The sequence below is a fragment of the Neofelis nebulosa genome, chromosome 12, assembly GCF_028018385.1.
Source record: "Neofelis nebulosa isolate mNeoNeb1 chromosome 12, mNeoNeb1.pri, whole genome shotgun sequence".
Taxonomy (NCBI): domain Eukaryota; kingdom Metazoa; phylum Chordata; class Mammalia; order Carnivora; family Felidae; genus Neofelis; species Neofelis nebulosa.
In genome coordinates, this window is record NC_080793.1 from 27,771,398 (window position 1) to 27,796,724 (window position 25,327).

The 25,327-nt window shown below is 38.1% G+C and overlaps 1 protein-coding gene across 3 annotated transcripts in view; it reads right to left on the reverse strand.

Moving 5' to 3' along the window:
• The window catches only part of FKTN (fukutin), a 98,417-nt gene that overhangs the window by 67,811 nt on the left and 5,279 nt on the right, over nt 1-25,327 (reverse strand). For all 3 annotated transcript variants that reach the window (XM_058694669.1, XM_058694671.1, XM_058694668.1), the window contains exons 2-4: nt 17,406-17,593; nt 6,963-7,022; nt 990-1,193 (exon numbers count right to left, since the gene is read on the reverse strand). In XM_058694669.1, coding sequence (XP_058550652.1) covers nt 990-1,193; nt 6,963-7,022; nt 17,406-17,510 — 369 coding nt within the window. In that variant the 5' untranslated portion in view covers nt 17,511-17,593. The remainder of the gene's footprint in view (nt 1-989; nt 1,194-6,962; nt 7,023-17,405; nt 17,594-25,327) is intronic.

Below are 25,327 nucleotides of genomic sequence, written 5' to 3' on the forward strand. Positions count from 1 at the left end.
CCCAGAGCAATCAAGAGACCGTGCAGCTTACATTGCTTTCCCACCGTCGTCCTGGGACATAAGCCTACCTATCCGGGTTGAAGGCGACTAAACAGATCCCACGGCAGAGTTAGTGCACACTTACCATGGGTGGCTGACTAGCTAGTTAAGTTCATTTAATCTGGTGCTAATTTTCTTACTCCTACTTGGATAATTCCTCAGAATGAAAAACAGTGAACTTGGGTGGTTAGAGGTATTGCAGATAAAGAAGGAAGCAGATTTTTGGCATGTTTGGTTGACTTTTGCCTTGTAACCACTAAGCAGGATGAAAACAGAAGCTTGAATTTTTTGGATACGCTTAAGAAGCACACTCCATTTGAGTATCAAACCATACTGCACACTTACAAAGAGGAAAGAACAGTGCTGTAGACTAGTGATATCGCCTTCATGTATACCTTATTTAGCAGATACTGAAAGTTCTTCACCAAATCCCTTTCTACTTGCCTGCCTACACCGATGGAAGTGCTAAATAGCTCTTTTTAGCCTCCTTCACAACAAGAAGACATATGAGTCTAGTTCTGAACAATGAGCTGGAAGCTGTTTACCAGATGCTTCTGAGAAAATTTTTGCTTCAAAGGACGCATTGGATCACCATCCTTTCCTCTCATCTTACTGCCTTGAACATGGATATGATGCCTCAGAACCAGGACAGCTGTCTTACAATGACGAGAAAAATGAAGAAAGAACTTCAATAATGCCAGCCCTGACATAGTGGGCAGCTGAACTAATGTCAACAGCACCAATCTTTCAAAGTCTTGTTACACAAGAAAAATAAGCCCCCTATTTGCTTAGGACATTATTGTCTCCTGTTACTTATAGCTGAAAATACTCCCAATACAATTTATGAAGAGTTTTAAAGATTTTTTTGAAATGTTTTACATTTTAACTGGTTTAATCCCATACTATTTTGTAAAAGACACAGTCTGTTATCTGAAAGCAAATCATCTTACCTCATTTTTCCACAGGTGATACCGCAGTGCAAATGCAGTAAAGTCTCTTGGAACACAGAAAAACTTGCATTCTGAAGTGGAGCCATGAGAAATATTTTTGACTTGTTCAAAGTCTTTATTAATCAATTCCAGAATCAAAGGATCGATAAGGAACACTGGTACATTTTGGCTGGATGTTAGCATAACAAATTTTTTAACTGCACGCTGTTTGAGAAGAAAAGAATCCCCTTTATTCTTCTCAACCAATACAACAATTTACCTTATTAAATTTTTATTCATTAATTTTATAAGAATATATAGAAGGTTTACTCAATAGATACCATGCTTATTACTGTATTCAACAAATAAGCAAATAAATAATACATGTTCCCTGCTCTTAAGGTGTACACAATTGACTGAGGAACATGAACAAATACGTATAATGCAAGGTAAAATACTCTCTAATAAAAATATATGCAACAGCTACTAAGTAACTGTACATCAAAAGAATAAAAAAATCTTCATTAGAGGAAGTCTATCTGAGATGGAAACTTTGGGCTTACAAATTATTCCCTTGGTATTACCTACAACTTTTTGAGCCAAAGTGGAAGAGGAAATACCAGATCTGTCAGATTTTAAAAATCAGTCATGTCAACCTTTTCAAATTCAAAATCAATCGTATGTACCATTTTTCTTCATATTTGTTATACTGTTTAATAATGCTTATAAGCAAAAGAGTCAAACTAAAATATCTTGCTTGCTTGACTATTCCCATATATAGTTTGATTTTCTAATAATATTTTAATATTTTATTTTAAAAAAATTTTTTAATTTACATTTATTTATTTTTGAGAGACAGAGAGAGAGGGCACAAGTAGGGAGGGGCAGAGAGAGAATGAGACACAGAATCCAAAGCAGGCTCCAGGCTCTGAGCTGTCAGCACAGAGCCCAAAGCGGGGCTTGAACTCACAAATCATGAGATCATGACCTGAGCCAAAGTCGGATGCTTAACCAACTGAGCCACCCAGGTGCCCCAATATTGTAATATTTTAAAATAGAACTCTTTTGGGCAATGAGTAGAGTCCCCTACTGAAAAAACAAATTTCAAAATTACAAGGGAAACACAATAATCACACTCAAGAGTAAGTAGCACCAAGGGCAGCAAAGATCGATAGAATAACAGCATTGCTTAAAAGCATACTTTAATGGAAGTAACAAGGATTTCAAAGGGATGTATGCCCATCAGAAAGGTGCCTCATAGAATTAAGGGTAAACTCTTATTCCCCAAATCTGAAGAAATATGTGAAAACATAAATAAGATAATAAATAAATAACGATATTAAGACTTTTAAGGATAGGAAAAAAAATGAGATAAAGCTAGGAATAAGTCTCTTACCACTTGTTTTTAAGGCAGAGTATGCAAATACCAAGACTACAATAATCTTTGCTCTAGAGTTTATTATCTCTTAGTGGGAGAAACATCTATAAGTAAAAAGCCAGTTAGAAAAACAACTTTATGCCAGAAGATTCAATAACTTAGATGAAATTAACAAATGTCTTTAAAAACACAATTAACAAATTACCACAAGATGAAACAGGAAATCTGAATTGCCCTATACCTTTGAACAAAATTGAATTTTTATATATATTTGTTACATATTGACATATATTTGTTATATATTCGTATATATTTTATTTATTTATTTATTTACACTGCCATCAAACAATAGCACCAAGAAGTAAAAACTCCAGACTCAGATGGTTCACAGGTGAATTCTCTCAAAGATTTAAGGAATAATACCAATTCTACAAAAACTCTTTCAGAAAACTAAGCAGGGAGGAATCCTTCCTAACTCATTGTATGAGGCCAGTGTAATCCTGATAACAAAACCTGACAAAAACATTACAAAAAAAATTATAGACCACCATCCCACATGAACATAGATGCAATTTTACTTAACAACATACTACAAAATCAATTCCAGTAGTTTTATTTAAAAAAAGGCCAAGAAAAAAAAAAAAGAGTAAATATCCTGACCAAGTAGAGTTTATCCCAGAAATGAAAGGTCAGTTTAGCATTTGAAAATCAATCAATGAAATTTACTACATCAACACAACAAAGGGGGAAAACCCTATGAGAATTTCAATACAGAAAAAGTATTTAACAAAATTCAATACCTATTTTAATCAGTGATTAAAACCTGTCAGTGAACTAGAACTAGGATACTTTCTCAATTTGATAAAGAGTATGAACAAAAGTATCTGTTTTTGAGTTTAGGAGTTCTTTATTAATTCTTGATACCCATCTTGTGTCAGATACATGTTTTGCAAATATTTCCTACTCTGTGGCATTTCTATTCATTTTCTTAATGTGTCTTTTGAGGAGTAGAAGTCTTAGATTTTGATATGCTAACTTATCAATTTATTTTTCTTTTATGGTTGTTGCTTTCTGTGCTTTATACCAGGAGAATAAAAGAAACGATTCTGGAAGAAAGATGATGAAATGACCGACACTGGCACACATAAGGTGCTTATTAAATGTTTGTTGAATAAATCTCATTCAGCTTAGTGTTAAATGCAAACATGATGAACACGTTAATGGCTTCATTATAATTATTGATATAAATATAGATTAGGGCAGGGTCTAGGAGAAATTCTGTAATTCATCTTCTAAATATGCCTTCCAGATTGTTATCAATGTAATCCCTGGAAACAGATGTCCAACTGACTCTAAAGCCAATTAATTTTAAATCAACATGACTATTATCATCTGGCCTTCAGTAATTCATTTTGTTTACAAGAAAGAAAAATGTCTTGTTGAAAACAGGGTACACTGACACTCTAATAGCCTGTTCATCTAGAAGGGCTTGGTGGGACCCGTTCTTAGTGAAAGGCTGGCTCCTTATAATCATCATTTCATTTCCCAAGTGCTCTCAAGGCATCTGTTTAATAACTCATTCTAAAATTTTGTCAGGGCTCGGTATCACATTATTGATCAGATTTTGCCTTTCCTTCTGTGGGATCCAAGGAATTTAACAAAAATCCCCTACCCCTGGACAAGCAGAGCAAGACTAACTCCATTTTGTGCTACACCCACCATCTCAAGTATAACCCCCACCCTAGTCAAGCCGGTGAGCACACCCTTACTGGAAACCGGCTCACATAGGAATGCGGAACCCCTAACTGCCAAAGAATGTAAACCCCGCCTTTTGCCCGCCCAACTTGCGTGCCAATTCTGGCCAGAGTGATAGGCTAGTTCAAACAGTTACTATAGGGTAAATTGTAATTCAACTGGCCACCTGTGTGTGGACGGACATGACTATGCAACTTTCTGTGTGTGTTACAATCTCATTGGCCACTGGCCCCTATAAAACTGCTACCCCTTTTAACCTAGGGGTCCAAGTCCCCGCTCCGCTGTGTCAGGTATACTTGGGCCCAAGCTGGAGCTTGCAAATAAACCCTTGTGCATTTGCATCGGTATGGGCTCCTTGGTGGTCTCTCGGATTCGAAATTGGGGGCATTACTCCTTCCTTCTAAAATACTAGAACGAAAGTATTTTATTACTTCTCCCCTTTAACGTGATGCTGCAAATGTCTAAGAGTGATTCTTAGTACCATGCAATGTAATTAACAGACAACCCATTGGATGTAGTGAGCTGCTCTTTAATTTTTGCTCACTGATCTTGAAAGTAAACCCATTTTTTTTTAAGTTCATTTATTTATTTTGAGAGACAGAAAGAGAGCATGAATGGGGAAGGAGCAGAGAGTGAGGGAGAGAGAGAATCCCCACTGCTGAGCCTGACATGGGGGCTCGATCACACAATCATGAGACCATGACCTGAGCCAAAATCAAGAGTCAGACACTTAACCAACTGAGCCACCCAGGCACCCAGAAAGTAAACCCTTAAAAAAAAAAATCCATTCTTTTCTCCCACCTCAAGGATCCTTCCCTGAATGAAAAAGTTGGGTCTTTCCATTGCCTTCAGACTACCCTAAGTTCACAGAGCAAAACATCTGCTATTTTATATAAATTAAAAGTTTACCCTAATACTTCACAGTTGAGGAGCCTGGCATAGGATATCCCAGACTTACCTGTTACACAGTAGTTCAAAGCCAACTGGTGCCAGCAATGACCTAAAATTATCACCTTTATTGCTGCTTCATAATTTTGAAAACCTACTTCCAATCTGAAGCTTCGTGTCTCTGGTTAAAGAGAAGCCAAAGACTAAGGGTGCTGAGCCTGGGTGGCTTAGTTGGTTAAGCGTCTGACTCTTGACTTCGGCTCAGGTCATGATGTCATAGTTTGTGGGTTTGAGCCCCACATCAGGCTCTGTGCTGATGACGCAGAGTCTGCTTGGGATTCTCTGTCTCCTCTCTCTGGCCCCATGCCCCACACTCTCTCTTTCTCTCTCAAAAATAAATAAATAAACTTAAAATGTGGCAAGAAGAGAAATGCATACTTCTAAAAAAAAAAAAAAAAAAAAAAGGAGAAACCAAAGACTGAAGCGCATCCACAAGAAATAACTGGTCATATCCAAAATGTATACTAATAGGATAAATGTAATTTTTTATTAGTAACAAGTAACCTAACATTGTTTTTCACTCTAAATTTGGTTAACAAAAAGGTAAGAAAACATATTTTGTAAATGTTTGGCTCTGAAATTTATAAACCCAAACAGGGACACACTGTACATATTGCTAGTTTTCCTTATCTTTAAGAGAAAACATGTTAAACATGAATAGACAATTCTCCAAAGAAGACATCCGGATGGCCAACACGCACATGAAAAGATGCTCAACGTCACTCTTCATCAGGGAAATACAAATTAAAACCACATGGAGATATCACCTCACGCCAGTCAGAGTGGCTAAAATGAACAAATCAGGAGACTATAGATGCTGTAAAGGATGTGGAGAAATGGGAACCCTCTTGCACTGTTGGTAGGAATGCAAACTGGTGCAGCCACTCTGGAAAACAGTGTGGAGGTTCCTCAAAAAATTAAAAATAGACCTACCCTATGACCCAGCAATAGCACTACTAGGAATTTACCCAAGGGATATAGGAGTACTGATGCATAGGGGCACTTGTACCCCAATGTTTATAGCAGCACTCTCAACAATAGCCAAATTATGGAAAGAGCCTAAATGTCCAACAACTGATGAATGGATAAAGAAATTGTGGTTTATATACACAATGGAATACTACGTGGCAATGAGAAAGAATGAAATATGGCCTTTTATAGCAATGTGGATGGAACTGGAGAGTGTTACGCTAAGTGAAGTAAGTCATACAGAGAAAGACAGATATCATATGTTTTCACTCTTATGTGGATCCTGAGAAACTTAAGACCATGGGGGAGGGGAAGGAAAAAAAAAAAGTTAAAGAGGGAGGAAGCCAAACCATAAGAGACTCTTAAAAAGTGAGAATAAACTGAGGATTGATGGGGGGGTGGGAGGGAGGGGAAAGTGGGTGATGGGCATTGAGGAGGACACCTGTTGGGATAAGCACTGGATATTGTATGGAAACCAATTTGACAATAAATTTCATATTAAAAAAACAAAAAAAATAAAAAAGAAAAGGAAACATGTTGAATAGATTTTAATTCCTAATCATTGTCTTCCCTTATTCATAGTTCAATTCTGATTCATATATTTTTTCATTTGGGGATGCACCATAGTTCAGTGAGTGAGGATTTTGAAGGCAAACAGAATCTGCACTCAGCCAGCCACTTATTAGCCAACTAACCTTAAACCCTCTAAGTGAACTGAGGATAACAATATGTACTGACTTCATGGAGTTTCCATAAGGACTACATGAGATACTGCATGTAAAGTACTTGACACAGGGCCTACCTCTTCCCCTCCAACACCTACTCCTACTGTCCACCAAGGTAGTTATTATCATTGTCATCATTCAACAAATCCTTATTGAGTACATACACAAATGAACTAAAAGAACATTGTAAATGAGGAATTTCATACTTATCTTACATACCCACTGTGTGCTATCAAATCCAATTTGGTTTCCCTTAGATTTTGATACACCAGCTCCATTCTAAGAAGATAACAAAAAAACATTTTAATAAATTCAAAGCTATCTTTCTCTGTCTTATTTTACTTGGCATACAGGGAACAAACTGGTGGTTACCAGAGGGGAGAGAGTGAGGGGGATGGGCAAGATGAGTTAAAGGGAGTGGGAGATAGAGGCTCCTAGCTATGGAATGGGTAAGCCATGGGGATAAAATATACATAGAGAATACAGTCAATGGTACTGTAATACTGTTGTATGAGAGGTGGTAGCTACACTTGTGGTAACCACAGCATAACTGTTGAATCACTATGTTGTATATCTGAAACTAATGTAACACTGTGTGTGAACTGTACTCCAATTAAAAAAAAAAGTCAGGTCTAGAGAATCAGAAGGAAGAAAGAATTATCAGTTTTCATCTGATAAGCCCCAAAATACTTTGAAAGTAACAGGAAAAAAGAATGTCTGATGGTCTAGAGACAATGGGAAGAATGTTTCAAGCTCAAAGAAGATCCAAAGAAGTTTCTTATGCCTTGAATGTGTTCTTTACATAGAAGACAGATGGGAGGATACTAAAGAACAAGAAGAATAGCCTTACCCAACAAATGAAATATGCCCCAAGTTTCTAAAAAGGAGACTTGCGGCACCAGGGGCTCAGTGGGTTGAGTGTCCAACTTCAGCTCAGGTCATGATCTCACGGTGCATGAGTTTGAGCCCTGCATCGGGCTCGATGCTGTCAGCACAGAGACCACTTGGGATTCTCTGTCTCCCTCTCTCTCTACCCCTTTCCACCCCCGCAACACACACTCTCTCTCTCAAAAAAAACAAAACAAAACAAAACACAAAAAACAAAACTCATCACACTCAAAAAAATTAAAAGGAGACTCATCTCCCCACTAAACTGCAAACTCAAGGGCAGGGACCAAGTCCAATCCTTCTTTATATTGCCAGTGCCTAGCACAGTGCTTGGTAATGACTAAATACTTAATTATGGTTTGCTAAATGGAGGGAAGGAGAACAGAAAAGAGGAAGAGAGATACTGAGTAATCAAGGTAAAGCCAGAAGTGGTCTCTCCTCATAAGCTCTGCAACTTAGACAATAACATTTTAATAGCAAGAGATATTTGAGAACAAACTACAAAGAGACAGCTCTGTAATCTTCATCCTTGAAAAGAGACTGCAAACTCTATAACATAGCCCTTGTTACTCATTATAGCCCTCCATGAGTTAATTAGACTGAATTTCTGAGCTGTTTGTTTTCTCTGCTGGATCATTCCCATCAGTATACAAACACGATATTATTTCTATCTTAAAACAAACAAGCAATAACTCTCTTGCATACCCACTGTATGCAACTAACAATTTTCCCCCCTAACTAACAATTAACAATTTTCCCAACTAACAATTTTCCCCCCTTAAGCAAAACCCCTAATGGGCTGTCTGTTCTTATTGCATCCGATTCCTCTCCTCTTATAAGGTCTTGAGCTTAAATTCACTCTGCCAACTATTCATCAAGATCACCAATGACCTCCATGTTGCTAAATCCAATGGTCAATTATTATTACTCCTTGTCTTATTCGATCTATCAAGAATTGTTGACCATTTGTGTCTCAAACATTTTAGTTGCATGGCTCTCCGAATCCCATGCTTCTGGTTTTCCTATTTCTCTCTGGCTGCTCCTTCTTGTTCTTTGCTAGTTCTTCCACCTCCCTGATGTATGAGGGACCCCCAAAACTCAGATCATGAGACTTTTCTCCCTCTTTTTACTCTACGTTCACTTTCTTGGTACCTCATCTATTCTAATGGCTTTAAATACCATCTGTATGCTTACCACTCTCAATTTATATTCTCAACCACACCAGTCCTTTGAACTCCAAACATATATTCAACTATCTACTCACCTTCTTCATTTGGATGTCAAATAGTCATCTGAAACTTAACATGTCTGGAAAAAGCTCCAGATCTCTAACCATCCCTCAAGCTTGCTTCTCATCTCAGTAAACAGCAACTTCCCCTTTCCAATTATCTAGGCCCCAAATACTAAAGTTATCCCTGACTCTTTAATGTCTCTTATACCCCACATATAGCCCATGAACAAAATCTGGTAGCTCTACTTTCTACCACTAGTTCCCTTGTCCAAGCCATCACCATCCTGTATAAATTATTAGAATAGACTTCTACCTAGTCTGTTTTAGCCCTTGACCCTACAATCTATTCTCAACAGAGCATCCATTCTACTACCTTTTTAAAAAAAATCAGATCATGTCACATATCAGCTCAAACTTTCCGATGGTTCACAATCTCACTCAGAACAAAAGCAAAAGTCCTTATGGTTTACAAGGCCCTAAACAATATAAACTCTCTGACTTTACTTACTATTCTTCCCCACTCTCACTCCTCTATAGCCACATTGATCTTTTTGCTGTTCTTAAAACTTCCAGACATGTTCCTGCCTTGGGACTTGGGACTTTCGTGCTTCCTTTGGTCTCTAGGTAGTATGCTCCTCTTCTAGATATCCACAGAGTTCATTCTTTTCAAATATGCTGTTTCCTCTATTTTTAAAATAATTTTTAAAGTTTATTTATTTTGAGAGAGAGCACAAGTAGGGGAGGGGTAGACAGAGAGAGATCGAGAGAGGGGGAGGGAGGGAGTCCCAAGCAGGCTCTGCAGGATCAGCGCAGAGCCCGATGTAGGGCTACAATTTCATGAAACTGTGAGATCATGACCTGAGCCAAAATCAAGGGTCAGACGCTTAACAAACTGAGCAACCCAGGCACTCCTGTTTTCTCTATTATAATGGCCTTCCCATCTTTCTATACCTGGAGGATTTACACTCATTTTATAAAACCAACTCAAAATATTATTTCACTCGTTAAATATTCAATCATAACCTTCCTAAGTGGGTTATTCAGCAGATTTTCATTCCCTACAAACTTTGCTCTTACCTAAGCTTGAAGGGTCAAGGATAAGGACATAGGAGGATACAGTTTTATAGGGGCTGACAATTATACAATTTTGGTGGTCCTTTTTAATAAACAGAATGCAAAAATATATTTTGCAAACTTTACCAAAATATATAGCTTTATAACATATTCCTAAGCCTCCTTCAAGGGCCTTTGGAAGTCAGGGGCCCTGTAGTTTAAATCCCATCTATCTGGGGCACCTGGGTGGCTCAGTCAGTTAAGCATCTGACTCTTGATTTCAGCTCAGGTCATGATCTATCTCACCCTTCATGAAATCAAGCCCTGCATCAGGCTCCGTGCTCAGGATTCTCTCTCCCCCTCTCTCTCTGCCCCTCACCCTCCTCTCACATGCACACTCACTCTCTCTCTCTCAAAAATAAAGAAAGAAAACATTAAAAAAAAATAAACAAATAAATTTCATTTATCTTAATGGTTAATCTACCTCTGGTGAGGTACGGTTACTGGCAACCAGTGGCTACAACCATAGCTGTAAAGGAGGAATGTAGTCCCTATCAAGCAATGATCCTACAAATAGAGAACCCAAAGAATAAATAACATGACCTCTCTTTCCTCCAGGTCTTCAATCTCCAGATGATGTTTCCCCTTGGCTGACCTCCAACTAGAAAAGGGAAGGGAGCTCACCTAATGCAGTCCATTGAGGTCAGCTCCCCAAGACACAGACTATTAAAGACAAGATCTGGAAGGGCAAACAGAGACTATCTACCATACCATGGTAAGAAATCTGGATCTTACTCCATAGGTATGCTATGCAGAGAATAACTCGATCAGATATTTAAAAAAAATAACTGGGACAGCTGTACAGAGAGGGTTACAAAAGCTAGAGACTAAAGAAGAGTTCTTAAACTATAACTAGTAAAGTAGGCAGAACAAGGTTTATGAGATGTGCTTTAAAGAAGTAACATATTGTCATTTGCTTATATGTCTCTTTATATGTTTCTTAACTTCTCTCCTCTTCAACCCCAAATTTCCCCAGTTTCTGACTTCCTAGACAACAAGAATTACACTTGACTCTCATTTCATCTCATAGCCTAGTACTGTACTTGGGCACATAGTAAGTACTCGACAAACATTTGACAAATAGATGACCAAATGTTCTAAAAGAAATGCTATATCAAATCAAGCGGTTTTTCTTTTTAAAGGCTAAAGATATTCCTATAGGATTGAGTAAAAATATAAATGAAATGAATAAATAAATGGAAAGATGGGATCAGATGCCGAAAAGGAGGGGTAGAAAAGGTCTTGTGGCTATTGAACACCACTGATAAATGAGTTAAAATAAGGGATATGTCATTAAAGAGAAAGTATTTAGCATATAGGAGGTGAAGATTTAAGGAAAAATCCTTTCATTTTTTGAAAGAATATCCAACAATCCATTTCTTACAGAAACAAAAAAACAATTCTTTATTTTTTTTTAAGTTTATTCATTTTAAGAGTGACAGAAAGAGTGAGTGGGAGAGGGGCAGAGAGAGACAGAGAGAGAGAATCCCAAGCAGGCTCTGCACTGTCAGCATGGAGCCCGATGTGGGCTCAAAATCACAAAACATGAGACCATGACCTGAGCTGAAGTTGGACACCTAACTGACTGAGCCACCCAGGTGCCCCCAAAAACAGAATTCTTAATCCAGCATGATCATTAATCATGCCTACAGAGAATCAAACAGTAATACTTACAAAAACTGTTTGAGTTTTCAATAATTGATCTTTTTCAATTGTTTATAAATTTGTAATCCTAAGGATCAGAAACACTAACCATGGTAAATTCACCAACACTCCAGGCAGATTCCCCTTTTGCATCTCAGTGCCTTTCCTTATAGTAGATGCACTGCTCTCTAACTTTTTCCCAAGTCACTGAAGTTCTTAGTGCATAGGACTCATAAATATGATCTGACACAGCGGGAAAACTTTGCTTATTAATTAGCCAAACTGCTTGGCCAGAAAACCTATAGAGTGTAAAGTCTGGGGATAAATAGAAGTATTTTTTAAATATCCCTCAATTCTAATGGAAGAAATTCTTTCATATTCTCCTGAACAATGGTGGTCATGGGGGTGGGGGATGTGGGGGAAAGGATCGGAAGAGGGGAACAATAGCATTTATCAAAGTTTATCACACTAGATCAGATTATCAGATAGAATATTCTTCCTCCAGCAATGATCCGCATATTATCATTCAGAATATAAGGGAACTAGCCAGTAGTCAAAGGAGAGTTTTTAAAAATCATGATTCTTAGATGATTTTAGCAAGCAACTGACCAACTCAAAAATTTCAAAAACTTTGTTGCCATGACCTAAATGGCTACAAGATTAATTTCCGTTTCTAATAATGGCATATGAAATTCTTCACTGTGAGTAACTATTGCCAAACTTGAAATCCAAACTCCCCTTCCAACTCCCTCCTGACCTTCTAACCAAACACACTTTGCAGCTCACTGCTCAGCCATAAGACAGACAGACAGACAGTTCCAGGAGCTCAACAAGCTGGCCAAGTTTGCCCGTGGACAGGACCAGTTGGACCACAGAGGGGATCACCCCCTGAGCCCGGCAGCCACTCTGTACAAGCCCTTCTGGGCCTGGGTACTTCAGATCTTTGGTCTTACGCCACTCCCCACCTTCTTGTCCTGCCCCAGCCTTAAGGACAGCCAGCTCAGGGGATCAGGCTTTTGGCAGTGGGCAGAGAGTAGAGGAAAGAGGCTTTTTTAAAGAGAAATGACTGTCTTTTGACACTTTCCTTTAAAAGAGTAGCACTTCCTGTTCTTCCAACTTCAGGTTCACCTCCTATTAGGAGGTTGCTGGTGGGAGCCAGAGTAGGGACAAATGCTCCTTTGTCCCTCCTCCTCCTCTGTGCCAGTGCCACTTGGAGGCTTCTTGTCTTTTCTGTTTTGACTCCTTCCCCATTCAGTGCCGAGTGTGTGTGTGCATGTGTGTACACATAAATATAGTCATAAGGGGCAAAAAAGTACATACAATGCAAAGTAAGATATCCTAGCACAGAACCCTGTAAGGGGCTTTCTAGGTAGTAAGAGTAGCTGAATAAATACTGCAGGCACTGAGTGCTGCTTATAGTTCTAAGTCAAGGACATTATTAAGGTTTGGTTCACCCAGTGCTTTATACAAACACAGTTCATGGGCTTTGTCTTCCTTCCACTGAGGCAGCAATATTTTATAATTTTCTATTGTGATTCAAAATGAACCATCTTATCCATCTCGTATCTTATCAATGTTACGGTATTTTGTTTGAACATACTTGTATTTACATGTGCGACTAGCTCTATGAGTGAGGACACAAGTTTTGGGACCTGAATTTGGCAATCTTCAGCAAGAAGCTTAACATATCTGGGCTCCAGATAACTCATTTATGAAAAAAATGATCAATGAGAAACCTGTAATAATTAAATCCAATTTTATTTATCAGGCAGCAACGTAAACCTTGAAAGGACTAGAATGTGTGCACTATTCATAGCTATCATCTGCTGAGCACCTACCATATATCAAACACTGAGATGCATTACATACATTATCTCAACCAGTAAAGCTGCCAGTAGCCCCATTTAAAGAAACTGAGGCTTAAAGAAGTTAAGTGACTTGCTGTTAAGACCGAGAACAAACTGAGGGTTGATGGGGGGTGGGAGGGAGGAGAGGGTGGGTGATGGGTATTGAGGAGGGTACCTTTTGGGATGAGCACTAGGTGTTGTATGGAAACCAATTTGACAGTAAGTTTCATATATTAAATAAAAAAAAAAAAAAAAAGAAACCCAATGTACTAATTACTATTTGCTAAATAAATAGATTTTTTCATAAGAAAAAAAAAAAAAAAGACAAACAACCAAATAAGGAGTCAAACTCAGGATTATCTAGGCCCCAAACTTAAGATTTAATGCTGTTGCCACTTCTACCAAATTATGAGTTCCTTGAGAGTAGGACCTGTGTTCCATTTATCTCTGTATTCCTGCAAAGTGCCCTGTATATAACATGTAATCAATAAATACAGATTGAATGAGCACACATAATTATAATCAGATTGTCTAGGTTGGTGCAGTAAAAAAAACAAACAAACAAACAATGAACAACTGACATTCTATAGGGGGTCCTAGAGATACCCTTTGTGATGTAAACTGCCAGCTAATTGCTTGAAAGGTGGAGCTCACAGAAATTGCTCACAAGGTCATCACACAAGAGTTTGTATTTCAAAGGCCTGTAAGAGTTTGTATTTCAAAGATCTAGAGGGTTGTTCTAGAATCTGAAGAGTCAACTCCACCCATCTATGGAGTTTTAGCTGACCCAATAGATATACAAATTCCTTATCTTCAATGCTATCAAATAACTGGATTATTCAGACCTCATTTGGGAGATCATAGAAAGGCTAAACTTGTCTAACCAGCTAGGGCCAAAAGGAATTCTGTGGCGAGGCCCTAGAAATGGTCAAAAGTAGGCCTCCTTCACTGTGGGTGGGAATGAAAACTGGTATAGCCACTCTGGAAAACAATGTGGAGGTTTCTCAAAAAGTTAAAAATAGAGCTACCCTATAACCCAGCAATTACACTACTAGGTATTTATCCAAAGGATACAAAAATACTGATTCCAAGGGGCAGATGTACCCCAATGTTTATAGCAGCACTATCAACAACAGCCAAATTATGAAAAGAGCCCAAATACCCACTGACTGATGAATGAAGATATATATGTATACACACACACACACACACACACATATACACAATGGAATATAATATCAAAAAGAATGAAATCTTGCCATTTGCAACAAGGTAGATGGAACTATGCTAAATGAAATAAGCCCATCAGAGAAAGACAAATACCATATGATTTCACTCATATGTGGAATTTAAGAAACAAAACAGATGAACATGGGGAAAGGAAGGAAAAATAAAATACGATAAAAACAGAGAGGGATGCAAACCATAAGAAACTCAACTAGAGAGAACAAACTGAGAGCTTCTGGAGGGGAGGTGGAAAGAGGGATGGGCTAAATGGGTGATGGGCATTAAGGAGGGCACTTGGGAGGCGCCTGGGTGGCTCAGCTGGTTAAGCATCCGACTTCGGCTCAGGTCATGATCTCGCAGTTCGTGGGTTCGAGCCCCGCATCAGGCTCTGTGCTGACAGCTCAGAGCCTGGAGACTGTTTCAGATTCTGTGTCTCCCTCTGTCTCTGTCTGACCCTCCCCTGCTCATGCTTTGTCTCTCTCTGTCTCAAAAATCAATAAACGTTAAAAAAAAGAAAAATTTTTTTTTAATTAAAAAAAAAAAAAAGGAGGGCACTTGGGATGAGCTCTAGGCATTCTATGTAACTGATGAATCACTAAATTCTACTCCTAAAACCAATACTATAATAACTAGGAAAAAAATATGCCTCCTTAACTCCAAGATATCAATAACCTTTCTTCCCTAACCTATGATAAATATTAGAGTACTCTCCTGAAGAGCCTGAAAAGATTTGTAGTCCTCAACATTTACTACTGCGGGCATTTACTACTAGAAGTAGGCTGTGATCACAGATAAAACCAACTTTTCATTCTTGCCCTAGCTTTAACACACAATCTCAGTGTCTTTCTGAATTGCCTGAAAGTTCAAACATGACCTAAATCATGTTTGTTTGTTTTTTTAATGTTTTATTTATTTTATTTATCCCACACATGCAGGAAGGGGCAGAGAGAGGGGGAGACAGAGGATCTGAAGCGGGCTCTGTACTGACAGCAGAGAGCCTGATGCTGGGCTTGAACCCACAAACTGTAAGATCATGACCTGAGCTGAAGTCGGATGCTTAACCTACTGAGCCCCCCAGGCGTCCTTAAAATCATGGTTTTTATGCTGATGCTGCTGATGTGTAAGTTAGTGCTGATCAAGGTTACCATTCTCCATTCTTCTGCTAATAAATCAAACAACTTTAATTGAACTAGAAATCATTTTGTGTGAATTTTCTGTCTAAGGATATCCCACAATTGAGAACACTGAACAAATGAGAAATGCAATTCAGATATAATCAGTAAGCAAAGTTTACAGAATTCTGAATTCTTTTCCTATGTTATAAGAAACTATACTAGAATACTCGAGATCCATCCATATTTCCCTGAAGTTTAAGTGAGATCTTGAAGTTTAATAAAAAGCTGAAAGTTTAAACATTTTCCTCAACAAAATCGAAAAAATTTTAAAAGTTGGGAGCTTTTAAATAATAGCGTCTATTATTCTAACTATACTTACTATTTTTAAATAAAGCATTTTTTTTTCTGGCTGGGATAGAGAAACTACTTGTATTCCTTATAGACAGCATTTTATCTTCACACTAATAACATACTGGAAGCATCTATACTTCCACTAGCATCTGTCCCCAACAAATTATAAAAATATGGAAGAAAAAAAAAACATTTCTCATTGTTTCTATCACCTTGTCAAAATGCTTAGCAAACAGTGACTTTTAAATAAATTTTTGAATGAGTACTGGGTATTATATGTAAGTGATCAATCAGTAAATTCTACTCCTGAAACCAGGATCACACTATACGAAGATAATAATAATAGCTCATATTTACTGATCTCTTTATGACATGCACTGTTCCAAATGCTTTATGTGTATTAATTCATTTAAGCCTCACAAGTCTACGAGCTGGTATCTTTATCGTCCCTATTTTGTAGATGAGAAAACAGCGTTTAGAAGTAATTTACCCAAGATCCCACAGTTAATAAGCAGCATAAATGAGGTTTAATCCTAAAGTAGAGTTTCTGCTTTTTACAACTAAAGCTACACAGCATTTGGGGCATCTGAGTGGCTCAGGTGGTTAAGTGTCTAGCTCATGATCTCAGCTCAGGTCTTGATCCCAGGGTCATGAGTTCAAGCCCAGCATTGGGCTCCACTCTGGGTGTGTAGCCTACCTAAAAACATACAAAGAGCTACAATGCATTCCAGGGGAAAGGGTCAAAATAGTAGTTATTTGTAGAAACGTCACATATAATTAAGATGGCATTTTAAGTTAATGGAGGAATTCAATAAGTGATATTGGGACAAATGGTCAACCATTTGGGAAAAACTTTAAAGTTAGAGATCTAATTCATACCTCATACTAAAATAAATTCTATTTAGTTAAAAAAAATTAAACATAAATAGTACTTGATGAAAATACAGGTGAATACTTCCACAATCTTTGGCTACTTATGCCACAAAACTAGATGCCCTAAGGAAGAAAGATCTTGACAGGTTTTCTACTTAGAAATCTTTTCTACCTAGAAATTAAATACAAATGTACTGGGGGTGGGGGGTGGGGGTTATACTATGAATATAAAGTTAAAAGACAAATTAATAAACCAGGAAAAATGTTTGAAATATATATGATAAAGGTGTAACATCCTTAAAACTATGCACAGCATCTAAAGAAAGACAACACCATCAGAAAAATATGTAGATAGGAACACAAAAAAAATTACCTTTGCTGATATATAGTGTTTGTAGTAGTATAATTGAAACAGCAGAAATGCAGAACTTGTCAAAGTTAAAAGCGCCAAAATCACGTTCTTGTTGATTCTACTCATTAGTCTGTGGTGCTCACTTGGTTGTCCTTTGAGAGTAACCCAGTTGGTGTCATCTTTTTTGGATAAGAAGATAATCTTGTTTTCTGTAAACAAAAAAGGTATTTCTAAAGAGACAAAAACTTATTTTTACTTTTTCACCTTTAATAACTAGCAACAGAACAAAGAAAAAGTTACCTAAAGTTCCATAGCACATTCTTTGAATTGCTAACTTTCTCTCCTGAAGAAATAATCAGATATGAGACCAAACATGACAAAAACAAAAATATTTACCATGGAATTCTACAAATAACAACCGCAAATAACAAACATAAATGGGATATGTAAAAAACCTGACGTATACAGGGTTGGGGGCTTCTCCTACAGAGTTTCTGATTCAGTAGATCTGGGATGGGGCTTATGAATTTGCATTTCTGACAAGTTGGCAGGCTCTGCTGATGCTACTGACCTTACTAAGAACCAATTCCACAGAGGAAACTGAGAAAAGGTTTGGTCACGAAACATCATCTGTATGATAGCTTTTTGTTGTTTTTGTGTGATCTAGGATGTGGCCAGTTTTTATAAATATGCCATACATGTTTTCAGTTCTTTGCAAATATAAAGAAAGTGTAAAGATAAAAAGTTTTGTTCTTTCATCTTTGGTTGCATCTGATTATTTCTTTAGGATAAGAAATTTAATATAGTTCTACTTCTTTGTATCTCCTCTGCACTGATTTTGATTAAACATATTACATTTAATTTTTCAAGTGTTTATCTTTATTCCTGTACATAGACTAACACCTCTATTACTTGATTCTAAACTTCTAAAAAAATTTTTTTTTTTTTTTTAAATTTTTTTTTTCAACGTTTTTTATTTATTTTTGGGACAGAGAGAGACAGAGCATGAACGGGGGAGGGGCAGAGAGAGAGGGAGACACAGAATCGGAAACAGGCTCCAGGCTCCGAGCCATCAGCCCAGAGCCTGACGCGGGGCTCGAACTCACGGACCGCGAGATCGTGACCTGGCTGAAGTCGGACGCTTAACCGACTGCGCCACCCAGGCGCCCCTAAAAAAATTTTTTAATGTTTATTTATTTTTGAGAGAGAGAGAGAGAGAGAGAGAGAGAGAGAGAGAGAGAGAAGAGGAGCAGAGAGAGAGGGAGACACAAAATCCGAAGCAGGCTCCAGGTTCTGAGCTGTCAACACAGAGCCCGACGTGGGACTTGAACTCACGAACTGTGAGATCATGACTTGAACCACCTGGGTGCCCCTTGATGTCTCAACTTTCTACGATTTTGTTCTCCAGCTGAAAAATAAAGGGAAATCAGCAAATTTATACCTACCCTCCTGCTTTGTCTATTCATCTACTGGATAACTGATATTCATCTTGTTACAGTTTATCAAAAAGAACTTATAAACACTATTTACCTTGAGTTCTCGCATTGTTCAAAAACACTTGTCAACTCATAGTTGTGCTGAGGTCACACTTTCTTTCCCCCTGACAACTTGTAGATTTTATACAATAATACTATAATACTAAATATCCCCTGACAATAGCTGATCCTTCCCCTAGCACTCCCCTTTAAATTTTTTCAATTAAAAAGTTGACCCTTTCAGGGGCCCCTGGGTGGCTCAGTCGGTTGAGTGTCTGACTTCAGCTCAGGTCATGATCTCGCAGCCCATGGGTTCGAGCCCCGCATCGGGATCTGTGCTGACATCTCAGAGCCTGGAGCCTGCTTTGGATTCTGTGTCTCCCTTTCTCTCTGCCCTCTCCAGTTCGTGCTCGGTCTCTGTCTCTCTCTCTCAAAAATAAATAAACATTAAAAAAAAAATTTTTTTTAAGTTGACCCTTTTAATGTGATGAGCAGAGAATGCATTCCTTACCTCTGAAATCCAATTTTTTTCAAAACTAGGTTATGTAATGATGTTGATGAATGTACAGCTGACCCGTGAACATGGGTTTGAATTGCCTGGGTCCACTTATACGTGGATTCTTTACAGTATGTACTGTAAATGTATTTTCTCTTCCTTAGGATTTTTTTCTTACAATTTTCTTAATATTTTTTCTCTAGGTTACCTTATTGTAAAAATATAGTATATAACACATATAATATACAAAATATGTGTTAATTGACTGTTTATGTTATCAGTAAGGTCAACAGTAGGCTATTGGTAGTTAAGTTTCTGAGGCATCTGTAACATACTGATTTTCAACTGCATGAGGAGGCTGGTGTCCCTAATCCCCACACTGTTCAAGGGTTAACGTATACTAGCTTTTCTTCATCATGTGTCCTTCCAATCTGTAGAACCAAGATTTCTTTTTTTAGTGGGAAGTTTAAGTTATATGTTTGAATATTCTTCTGTTCTAATGTTGAATTCTCTTATTTCCAGAACACACACCTGAGCATGTTTCATCTCCTCTCATTCCCATTTCACTTCGTTCAACTTCCAAAAGCTTGTTGTCCTGCCCTTTACTGACTTTTCAACAATGTTAATTCTCCTTTTTGCTTCCCATATGGCCTTTTATTTCTCTGATTTTATTTTTCTTTCTTTCTTGAGCTCTGCCAGTATATGGTTTATCATATACTGTTGTCTTACTATTTCTTCCTAGCTAATTAACTTTGTCTATTATTTTAAATAAGTGATTATTTCGGGGCACATGGGTGGCTCAGTCAGTTAAGCATCTGACTTCAGCTCAGGTCATGATCTCACTGTTCATGAGTTCGAGCCCCACATTGGGCGCTGTGCTAACAGCTCAGACCCTGGAGCCTGCTTCAGATTCTGTCTCTCTCTGCCCCTCCCCGACTCGTACTCTCTCTCAAAAATAAATAAACATTAAAAAAAAATTAAAGAAGTGACTGTTTCATTAAATTTGTTAGGCCAATACAGTTTTCTCATGGGTTCTTTGTCACTTGTTTTTCCCTGTTTCTTTTTTCCTTTTCTCTTGTAGCATTTTTGAGGAGATAACTGTGCTCATTTCCTTTTTCTTATTTACCTGTGAATGATGTGAACTCTACTCAGATCAGTTATTTGCAAGAGGCCTGTGGAAGGAAGAAACAGGCTGTGCTCTGGACTAGAAGGTAGTCTCTAATATACAAGAAAGCATTTTATGACACAGTGTTTTGTGCATGTGTGTGTGTGAGAGAAAGACAAAGACAATGTGTCTGAGAACAAGTGAGAGAAAGTCGTTTAGCCGTTACTCCTTGCCTCACCAAGAAAGTGATTCCTGCAAAGATGGGGTCTCTCTGTATGTTTTCTTATGTCCTCTTCCTTTCCTGCTAGTTCATGCTGCCAAACAATCCAAGGAAGCTCTTACTGCCTTCCTATGCATCCTGTTGCTACTGGAAACAGAAGATCTCTCCCTGACTGCACTGCCAGCTCTATCTGAGATCTCTTCCCGACAGCATCCTCTTTCAATCTCTTCCTGCTTACAGGAAACTTTCTCAAATATTTTGATTTGGGTTATAGGATTCCTGGTCTCACCAAAGATGTAATCTCTGTCTCTCAATCTCCTTGTTGTTTCAGGGTAATTTCAGACAGAAGGGGGTACAAATGCCTATACTCTGCTATCTTAAAAACTAAAAGTCTTGGTTTCGAGTTTTAAAACAACACAAATGAGCTTCCAGAGCTGAAGACTACATGAAGCAAGCACTATATTATATAAAGTCAACAAACTACTTAAGAGAAATGATACTAACAGTATATGAATAATTCACTTGATTTACAGATGATGTATAAAGCAAAAATAACTGAATAAGTCATAATCATGTTGTCTCCTAAAACAATGAAAACTAGCAACATACATAAAATAACATTGATGATGGTATTAGTTTTTGCTGTCAGCTAAAAGCTGCTAAAACAAATACTCTGATAAGGGCAGCTAACAAGATAATAAGAAGAATGTCCTTTGTTTTCAATATTTCAGCTCAGTTTCTTGTGGTTCTAGTAAATAGTACATCAGCATATTGTCTACTGATTCCTATGTAATTTTCTAAAGTGGCACTGAGAGTGCACCATCACTTAGCCTCTTCTGTGCCTGAATTCATAAAGAGAAAGAAAGCATAAAAGGCCTATGTAAACCACGACAGAAACATAAAGACCAAATTAATATCTTGTTCTCTCTTTGGACATGTCTATAATCTACAATTAATTTTTACATGAAATAAACCTCCACAACATATCATCAATCACTTAACTCTACTGTTATTATCAGGATGACATCTAATTAACTTTATTTCATTATTTTCTATAAATGCCGAGGCAATTCAATTGCAAAGGAGGAGTGTTAGCCTGTCAAAACATTCTTCTTTGCTAGCAGGATCTTTAAAATGAAAAATGCAGGAGCGGCCTGCATGGCTCAGTCGGTTGAGCATCCAACTCTTGATTTCAGCTCAGGTCATGACCTCATGGTTCATGGCTCAGCATGGAGCCTGCTTGGGATTCTCTCTCTTCCTCCCTCTCTGCCCCTCCTTGGCTCCAGCACATGTGCATGCACATTCTCTCTTAAAAAAAAAAAAAAAAAAGGGGCGCCTGGGTGGCACAGTCGGTTAAGCGTCCGACTTCAGCCAGGTCACGATCTCGCGGTCTGTGAGTTCGAGCCCCGCGTCAGGCTCTGGGCTGATGGCTCGGAGCCTGGAGCCTGTTTCCGATTCTGTGTCTCCCTCTCTCTCTGCCCCTCCCCCGTTCATGCTCTGTCTCTCTCTGTCCCAAAAATAAATAAAAAACGTTGAAAAAAAAAATTTTAAAAAATAAAAATAAAAAAAATAAAAAATAAAAAAAGACTTTAAAATGAAAAATGTGGTACTTCAAAAAAGAGTGGCTTACTGATTTTTACCTCTCAAATATGTCTGGCATCAACTCCCTCTTCTTTCTTCACCATCAATCTAATTTAGACTCTAATTGTCCTCATTTTACCTGGAGCCCCCATCTCTACTTTCTACCTGGCCATAATCTCACCTTTACAGTGACAGATATATCAAGTTGCTGAGATATGATTCAAGTTATGCCATGATGAAATTTCTTCAATGGCTCCCCACCACCTACAAACAAAGTTCAAATTCCATGCAATGGCCTTCTAGAGGCAAATTCCATAGGCTTCTTCCACTTCACACACTCTATGATTTTTGCCCAAGAATTCCTGGAATACATACCACACTTTCCTGTGTCTGCTTTTGCTCATTCCCTCGTGTGAAATGTTTTCCCCCATTTCTATAAAACCAGCCCTACACCTCTTTTCATAACTCCTCTCAAGTAACCATCGTACAAAGTCTATCATGCTCTTCCGAGTCACAATTAGTTTCTCCTACCTCCAAACTCCTAGTTTTACCTTCCTGCAAGGAACATTTATTGCCTATCTTAACAGCATAGATGCTGCAAAAATGCTAAGCACTGGGATACAATGATAGATAAGGTACAGTTTCCTATTTTCTAAGACTTTAGAGATGAGTATAAGTTTCCCAAAGAAGAATAGTGGGGTTGATGGGGATGGAAGGTGTGATATGCCTAAAGAACAGCATGGGGAATGTTTTCCAAAATGCACAGGCCCCATTCCTTACCACCCCCACATCAATTAAAAACCACCGCTCAAGGGGCACCTGGGTGGCTCAGTTGGTTAAGCGTCTGACTTCGGCTCAGGTCATGATCTCATGGTTCGTGAGTTCGAGCCCCGCATCAGGGTCTGTGCCGCCGGCTCGGAGCCTGGAGCCTGCTTCGGATTCTGTGTCTCCATCTCTCCCTGCCCCTCCCCTGCTCACACTCTGTCTCTCTCTCTCTCTCAAAAATAAAAAATATATTAAAAAAATAAAAAAATAAAAAAACCCACTGCTCCAGTTTGTGATAGACTTTCTCAGAGACAAACATGGAGGAAATGTATATAGTGTAACTGCCATGAAGGAGTAAGCACAAGTGACTATGGGAGCACAAGGAGAGGCAAGTAACACTAACACTTTTACTACTTTGCATTTTGAATTATACCTATTGGTACGTACGAATCACTTCCCTAGCAGCCTAAAACTGACTGAATTAATATCAAGAAGTAACATGTGTGCTAAGTATACTCAAATACATGGCACAGTGCTCTAGAGCACACAAATCATTTTTTAAAGTTTTTATTTTAAAAAGTTCTCTGTCCTGCAGGAACTTTTATGATAAAGCAAAATCTGAAATATGAAAAAGTGATTTTTTTCAGAATTGAAAACTCATACTTTTTCCACCTCCTGAACAATAAACATTTAAAAATAACATAGAGAGAAATATGGCATAGAACCAAAATAAAAATATTTTTTGCGTATACATTTCTTTTTACATGGGACATTTTAGCTATCATAATAAAAGTTCTGGGGAGGATAGGTAATGTATTTTCTTACTTAGGTAAAGCTTTCTAAAGAAGGCAGTATATCATTTCTAATGGAAAAGAGAAGGAGTATTGCACAGATAATAAGTTAAAATGAGGGGAGGGGTGCCTGGCTGGCTTAGTCGGTAGAGCTGAGGGTCTTGATCTCAGAGTTGTGAGTTCAAGCCCCATGTTGGTGGTAGAGTTTACTTACATTAAAATAAATAAATAAATAAATAAATAAATAAATAAATAAATTAATTAATAAATAAAATGGGGCAGGGGGAATAAAGGAAAAAAAGACAGCAAATGTTTTCAGAAAAATACACAATGCAGACACTAAGGGAGTTATGAGGTTTCAGTAAACCAAGTATCTTTAAGTTCTAATGAAAACATGAAGTTAATATAAGTGTGGTATATTGCAGCACAGAATTCGTCTCAGATGACATGGAAGCCTGCCGTAACTAGTGCCATAAACTAAGATTTGGCAACGAAGAAGAAATGATTGGGTAGATCTGCTTCCCAAATGAGCCTTTAATGGCTTATGGGTGTCAGAGCCATCAATCCTCTCGGTCTTTGGGCCTGGGATAGCCAGAGCCCAAGACTGGTCACCTCCAGCCAACAATAAACACATTTGTATTCTTTATTATCAATTCTACTATGTGTCAAGATATGAAAAAGGTTGGAAAAAATTGGTGGTAGATCAAAGCCATACACAAAGGTGACAGAAAAATGGGAAGTTCAAGACAGTTCTAAGGCTCTCTCTACAAGCCAAGAGCAGCATTTCATACTCTTTTGGCTTCCCATTTGCCCCTTTCACATCATTCGTTCTTTGAAGGTAATGGCAATGAAAGACTTTGGCACCTGAGCTTACCTGACATCCCATGACAACACCACCACTCTTTTTGAGAATCATCTGGGTTAGGGATGTTTGAAAGGATGTCTAACCGCCTAACTTTTTTATTCCACTTTCCCCTACTCCTGCCTTCTGGATCACCTCTCTTGACATCAGAGGCCCTCCAACAAGAAATGACCAGCCCTGATAACTAATTTAGGTTCATAAGATGTAGCCCCTCAATGCTGCTAGGTCCCAACTTATTCAGGGACATTAGAGAGAAAGAGAGAGGCATGGGTGGTATAAATTAGACAGAACAGAGATTCAAATGTGGCTTGCACTGCAAAATAAAACAGGAGGCTAACCGACAGAGAAGAGGGTAGTGTAATTAGGCAAAGGCATGATTACAGAGATGAGGCAACATTTTAGAAAGCATAAAGAGAAAATGCTTCTGTAAATGTATTCAAGACGAAGGCATGAGAAAATCAACATCCAGCTGCTAGAAGCAAAAAAAAGTCCTGGTAGATGCTATCCATCTTCCCTAAATACTGCCCATCCTTCATGTTGTTCATTTCCTTTCCTTTTACAGCTAACTTCTGGAGAGTTATCAGTAGCCTGGAAGTTAAAATTAGACTGCAAGGTGTTAAGAATTCTCTTTATCTGCTTATCACTCAT